General features: G+C 42.7%; 1 protein-coding gene across 1 annotated transcript; it reads left to right on the plus strand.

Moving 5' to 3' along the window:
* Nucleotides 1–884: 884 nt before the first annotated feature.
* LOC137358889 (antigen WC1.1-like) lies at nucleotides 885–7,249 on the plus strand (the record flags this gene model as incomplete). Its single annotated transcript, XM_068025093.1, has 3 exons — nucleotides 885–926; nucleotides 5,540–5,854; nucleotides 6,987–7,249. Coding segments are annotated over exons 1-3 (603 nt in total), but the record flags the coding sequence as incomplete, so codon positions are not given.
* Nucleotides 7,250–7,628: the final 379 nt, after the last annotated feature.

Consider the following 7,628-nt stretch of genomic DNA (forward strand, 5'->3'; position numbering starts at 1 on the left):
GGATGAGGAGGTGAGGAGAGTCCTCGGTTGAGGAAAAAGGAATACATATCTGGAACCACTGGTATGGAAGGTTGTATCACCAGACATTGCAGATGGAGCAAGTGAAAAAATGTGATAGAGTCATTCGAAGAATTGGGGTGTGAGGAAGCATCGACATGGTAACTGTGAGAGTCACTGGGTTTACTCTTTATATTAGTTAATAACCTATGCCCAGAATCAGAGACAGAGATGTTGAGGAAGAGAACGGAAGAGTTGAAGATGGACCATGTGAATATAAGGAGGATAAATTGGAAGAAAAGTTGATAATTTTTAAGTACAGGGCGAGAGCTGGAATATCAGTGCATGTGGACAGGAGGACGACCTTCAGCCCCTCGGCTATCACCTGCAGTTCATTTTACCCTCTGTCCCCAGTTCAGCAACCATAAGCTACTCGTTACGTCTCTAAAATGTATTTACAGAGAAAAGGTAATGTTGAAAATAACCTTTCAACAAGCCTTCTGAACAATGATGACAGGAATAGTAACCATTAATATTAATGACTTTTCGGGTGGCAGTAAATTCTGAGATATTTTGCTTCAGTTTCACCATTCTCAATGTGTTTCATATTGTAGATGAAAATTGGTCACTAAGACTGACTAACGGGGGAAGCTGGTGTGATGGGCGAGTGGAGATTTACTACAATGGCAGCTGGGGGAGATTGCAGGATAGACACTGGACCCTGAATGATGCCAACGTAGTCTGTACACAGCTGGGTTGTGGTGAAGCGACAGCCGCTTATAACTATTCAAAGGATGGAGAGAGTGAAGGACCCATCTGGGTGAATGATGTCCAGTGTGAAGGAAACGAATTGCAGCTCCAGAACTGCATCTTATTCACATTGAATTCGTCTCTCACTGACAGTATGGATGTAGGGGTCCTGTGTTCAGGTAAGCAAATTCTTCACTGCTTTTACAAAAACATAAAAGTGAAATGTCTAATCTGCTGAGAAAAGTTACTTGTTCCTGGGTTTCTCAAACCAGTAATTTCACTCGAGGAGAGTGGGAGAGGATGGTGGGCGGTCGGGGAGCTGGGGTGGTGTACAGAGAGAGAGGACACGGACACAATTAGACAGCAAGAACGTTTGTATTACAGAAATTTCAATTAACACATACATCACAAGGGGTTTAACAGGAATGTAAACAGAGAGAAAACTGACACAGAACCAAACAAAGAGATGTTAGAGTGGGTGACGAAATTCTTAGTCAGATGGTTGGATTTGAAGAGCCGGAGACACGGAAATATTTCTGGTGGAAATTCAGATCTGGGGGTTAGATGGTTAAAGGCAAAACTGAAAGTTGTGGGCAATTGAAGTGGGTGAAGTACAAGAAGCTGTATTCAGAAAAAAGCAGAGCTCCTGAAATGATTCAGGCTGGAGACGGTTATACTGATGCAGGGGGAGAGCATGAAGGTGTCTGAACAGGAAGATCATATTTGGAAAATCTAGGTATTGATCGCAGGGAAACCAATAGATCGTCGAGTGCCATGGCGTTCCTGAGAGGGGCTTCATGTCGGGCAGGCAACAAAACTTTGGATGAGCTGATGTTTCTGGAGGATGCAAGATGGGTGATCGCCCAGGAGAACATTGAAATATTCGATTCTGCAGGCAACAAAGCATGGGTGAGCATTTCGGCAGCAGATGGGCTGAGGCAGGAAGGGAGGTGAATGATGATAGAGGTGAAAGATAACGGCCTTCTGATAAAGAGAATACGGAATTGGAATCTCAGCTGTGGTATCAATTCCGGCGCCAAGCTTGCAATCAGTTCTACTGTATAGTATATAAGTGGAGGTAGCTGTGTGGGAGTTGGTCTGATGCAAATTTCATTAGGTTGTGTATAAAAGTAGACAGATGTTTTGGACTAGGCACTTTAAAGTTTCATTGTGTAGCATGTTAATGCAGGCATGTGTTCTGGGGATGTTGCATTATGCAGAGTGTAGTTTAGTTTTGTTTAGTTTAGAGATACAACACTGAAACAGGCCCTTCGGCCCACCGAGTCTGTGCCGACCATCAACCACCCATTTATACTAATCCTGCACTAATCCCATATTCCTACCACATCCCCATCTGTCCCTATATTTCCCTACCACCGCTCGGGGCAATTTATAATGGGAAATTTACCTAACAACCTGCAAGTCTTTTGGCTTGAGTGTGGGCAGATGTTTTCGGGTTGTTCCAATGAACATTTATTTGCATACGACATGTGGAACTTACAACATAGGAGATCGTTAATGATTCAGATTTGATACCGATTGGTTACAGAAAGCATTTTCTTCGGACACTGCGGAAATCAATACATTCCAGCGTTTCACGTCAGAAGTTTACAGTGCTGAATGGTTATTACACACTCAGTCACTGGACAGAGTAGAGTATGTCATCTTGTTCTTCAGTTAGGTAAATGTTAAGCTCCACCCAACATTTATACCCACCTACAGAAGCCATGTGTCTTCTCCTTGTCCTCTACTTCTGTATCTGATGGGTCACATTGCTGATGTTTATTCTCCAAAGTGCCTGACGCAATTCGTCCAATCATTTTTGTCCAGTCCAGATTAAATACTGGTTTCTGTTCAGCCAGGAGGTCTACACATCTGGCGTTCAATTGTCCATCGGCGCTTCCTGATCCTGTCCAACATTTTGCAGAGAGATCCTGTTTTCTGTCCTCTTTGGTCCGGTCTAACAGTCATATATTGATAGAATTAGTCGTTAAGTTCATTGATTTTTTACAGACAATAGCAATTGCTAATGTGCCTCACATGTTTCGTTTGCTCATTTAACATAATTGCAGCAGTCTGTCTGGACAGACAGGTCTGCATACTCTCTGTTCAGACATGCGGTTTATGTATCTAAAATTACTCAAATATATTCCTTGTCAAAGACAGAGTCCCATCCTCACAAAGGTAATTGATTCTCTTATGCTATTGATATTAAATTGATTTATGATAATGTAATAATCAATACAACCCTAAAACGTAGTTCTGCAGGAAGATACTGCATATTGCAAGGCTGATGTTTAAGGGTAGTACTTGTGGACCTTACATTCTCCAATATGAAGTGGAGTAGTAAAGTAATAATGAAGTAATAAATAGTGTGGATTAAACTGCTGGTCTTGCCAGTGACACCAACATTCCCTGAAATAATTGAAAAACAGAAAGGCACGGTGACATGTGGGGAACTATCTGGTAATATAATCCTGAATGTATCAGTCACATAAAGCATCATTGGGTCCTCCTCATCTTCACTAAAACCTCCCGTTTGACAAAGATTATCCAGGAAGGCAAAGAAAACGCACAGCAAATATTCTCCATCATAAATCTTCCTCCTGAACCACTCCCCTGCCTCGTCCACCCTGAACTCCAAAAATAATTGAGAGGAGCTCATAGACTTTTTGTCACAAAGTTCAAAAACATCTGTTCAGTCACCTCCACTACTTCCCTTTCTTCCCCAACCCATCAGGCCTAACTTCCTATCAGTTCCCACCCCCATCCCATACGATCACCCTGAATTCACATTTCTTGTTTCTCTCCTAGAATCCTTCACTCTCTCTCTGAACCTGTGCTGTTGATGGTATCCACATTTTGCTGTCTACACCTTATTTCTATTAAACTACTGAACACAAACATTCCCTTCCTGGGTTCCATGTTAGCTGGCTATATTAACGATTCTCTTTCTCTCTCTCTCTCTCTACATGTTCAGGCTCCTCTCCTTCAAATCAGCAGTCATCACACCTCTCCTCAGAAAGGAACCATTGACCACCTGTCCATGCAGGTTACTGCCCCAGCTCCAACTGTTCGTACCTCGCCAAAATCCTTGAATGTGTGGTCGACTTCCAAATCCATGCTCATCTTATATGAAGCTGCATGTTTCAATTCCGCAAATCAATTTTCTATCCACACCACAGGACGAAAACAAACGACATCCGAAGTGATTGTGACAAACATAAACGATTCCACCTCCTCTTTCTTGACTTGTCTCAAATTTTTATATGATTGATCATGAAATACTTCTCCAATTCCTCCCCATTAACACACGGCTGGGTGGGACTGCACTCAGCTGGTTCTAGTATTATCTATGCAGTCATGGTCAGAACGTGGCCTGCAATGGCTTCATTCCCGCTCCTGCAAAGTCACCTATAGTGTCACCAAAGGATCGATCCTTTGACACTTTATTACTCATTTACATGCTGCCTTTCAGCGATATCCGCAAACACAGCCTCAGTTTCCACATGTATCTCACTGTATCCAACTGTACCTCACATTCAACACTCTTGAGCCCTCCAATGTCTGTACACTGTCAGAATTCCAGGCTGACATTCAGTACTGCATCAGCAGAAAATTCCTCCAACTCTGTACTGAAAAGATAGAAACCATCAGTCCCCACCGCATGTTTCCTTGTCTCCAACTCCATTTCTCGCCATGCCAACTGTCTGTCACTCAGCCAGACAGCTTGTAATCTTGGTGTTATATTTGACCCCAGGGTGATCCTCCTATCAAATCTCCATATCCTCATGAACACTGTCTATTTTCACCTCCATGACATCACCCGCATTTGCCCTTATCTCGTCTTGTTGATAGCGTTGTTCCCTCCAGACTCGATGATTCTAATGCACTCCTGGCTGGCATCACTCGTTACAACCTCTGCAAGCTCCGCTGTCTCGACCATTTGCCACTCAGGCATCTGCCCTCTGCTCACTGACCTACTTTGCCCAGCAATGAGCGGTTTTAAAATTCTCATCCTTGTTTTCAAATCCCTTCCTGGCCTCACAGCTCCTGTCTTTGCAATCGGCTCCAGACTGGCAGCTCCCAGTTCTGGCTTCTTGACCATTCCTGGTTTTAATTGTGCACCATTGGCGGCCGTGCCTTTATTTGCGAAGGTCACATGCTCTAGAATTACTTGCTTAAATATCTCTGCCTGTCAACCAGTCTTTCCTGCTTTAAGACGTTCCATAAAAACTAACTCTTTTACTTAGCTTTTGGTCATCTGACTTAATATATTTTTCTGTGCTCTGTGTTAAAATTTCTTTGATATCACTCCTGTATCGCGCCTTGGGATGTTTCATTACGTTAATGGCGCTAGATAAATGCAAGTCACTTGTAATTGAAGATGAGGGAAATAGGAGATGGCAGTAAATGTCTGACCAAGATAACAAATAAGGGTAACATACATGGACAAGGAACAGATACAGTTATATAACATGAGTATAAATTAACTGTTAATCGTGTGAGTGATTGCCTGTTTGACACCGTACACAGCGTTCAAAACATAAAAGAGGAACTGGAGATCAGAACTTGTCAAAGCCAGATGTAATAGCATATCTGAAACATTGCTGTTCTTTACATTCTATGTAAGAAGTAAGTGTAAACAGATATTCTGTTGTATAGTTTTATTTACCTGTCACAGGTGCATTTAACGTTCTTTTTTTGAGCTGGTGATGGTAAAATCAGTTGTATTGAGTGATGATGTGAATGTCTATTGAAAGTATAATCCTCATGTACTGTTATCCAACAGACCACGTGCAGTTAAGGCTGTCTGACGGTGGAAGCCCATGTACTGGCCGAGTGGAGATTTATTACAATGGGACTTGGGGCTCAGTTTGTGATGATTCCTGGGATCTGGCGGACGCTGACGTGGTTTGCAAACAGCTGGGTTGTGGAAAGGCATTGGACCTGGCACTTCCTGCATCTTGTGGACCAGGCTCAGGGCCAGTTTGGTTGGATGAACTGACGTGTTCCGGTAACGAATCATTTCTCTGGGAATGTCCCTCAACATCGTGGGGTAACCACGACTGTTCTCATAAAGAAGATGTGAGGATCATGTGTTCAGGTAAAGGTGCTTCCATGTGCCCATTTTCCGTAGTGTTGTGCACGTGGTTTCACAGGGAAGATATGGCTTCGAATTACATACAATGGACAGCACGGAATCTGGCCATTCGGACTAACTGGTCAATGTGGTGTTTACGTTGCCCACGAGTATCACCCCACATCATTGCACCTAACCCTCTTTGCATATCCTCCTGCTTCTTTCTGCCTCATGTACCTGTATAGCTTTACTTTAAAGGCATCAGTGCAAATCACCTCAGCAATTGCATGTGTTCGGAATTCAAAATTCAAACCACTCCCTAGGTAAAAAAACAAACAAATTCTCCTGAATTTCTTATTAGATTTATTCGTGATTATCCTATATTTATGGTCACTAGCTTCGATCTCTGTCACTTCAGAAGTGATTAGTGCCTCTGTATCCCGAGGTCTCTTAGCTGATCTTTATCATTTTGACTCTTATTTTACAAGAAGTACGTGGCCTCTTTATTCTTCCTGTCAACACTGAGCACCTTAGACTTATCTCTATTCAACTTATTTAGCAATTGTATGCCCATTCGGCCCGTTTATTAACGTCTTCCCGTATTTTGTCTCTGTCTTTCTTAGTGTAACTATATCCCCAAATTGCGTCATCTTAAATTTTGAAATTAAGTCTCCCTTGTGTAAATCCAAATCGTTCATGTAAATGTTGAGCAGCAGTGACCCCAGCCCTGTGGAACACCACTTCCCAACTTCCACCATTCTGGGTTACCACATTGTACCCGGACGGTGTGCTTTGTCGCTGGTTTCCTATCATTCTTCCACTGATCTCTTGACTTCACAGGCTCTGACCTCAGTCATAATCCTTGTCAGAGGCCTTCTGAAAAAAAAACATGCATATTACATCGACTGCATTATCCCTGTTATCTTTCTGTAACTTCTTCAAAGAATTCAATATCGTTGTTTGTCTTTTCTGTTGTGAAATCCGTGTTGATTATTCTTTATTACTTTATGGGCTGTCGGTGTTTTCCTATCGCTTTTCTGAAATAATTACTGGAAATCAGTGAACACAACCGGTGCAGCATGTGTTGAGCTGTGCAGTATGAACATACAACGAGTTATCAATCTAACTATCTGGATATTTCTTGTGTCATTGACAGAGCACAAAGAGCTGCGGATGGTGAACGGGAAGCATCGCTGTGAGGGGAGAGTGGAAGTGTTCTACAATGGCACCTGGGGAACAGTGTGCTCGGATACACTTGTTGAACGTGTTGCAGAAGTGATCTGTAAACAATTACAGTGTGGTCCCCACAGTTATATCGATTATTATGCTCAGTCATTCGGAGAAGGATCTGGACCCATTTGGCTCGATGGGATGGAATGTATTTCACACGAATCGTTCCTTTGGCAATGTCAAACAGAACCGTGGGGTAAACACAACTGTGAACACAGGGAGGATGCTGGTGTTGTTTGTTCAGGTAACACAACAAACCTCTAAATGTGCGAGTGTCATTTCAAACATTGGTGTGTGATACAGTCAGCATGTTTCTCTTCTCAACAGAAGCAAAAGTAACTGAGGAGCAGCCCCACAGATCAAAGGACTGCATTCGAGAATATGATTGTAAACGTGGGCTTTCACCAGGTGCTACTTCCTCTTTATTATACCAACTATCTGACATGTACTCCTTTCTTATACTACATCAATAATAACCATTGATTCTCTTTGCCAGATTCTGGACATTGGTTGCGCCTGTTTGGAGGTAACACCAACTGCTCCGGGAGAGTTGAGATATTGTGCAATA

Source organism: Heterodontus francisci, unplaced genomic scaffold (genome assembly GCF_036365525.1).
Source record: "Heterodontus francisci isolate sHetFra1 unplaced genomic scaffold, sHetFra1.hap1 HAP1_SCAFFOLD_208, whole genome shotgun sequence".
NCBI classification, from domain to species: Eukaryota; Metazoa; Chordata; class Chondrichthyes; order Heterodontiformes; family Heterodontidae; genus Heterodontus; species Heterodontus francisci.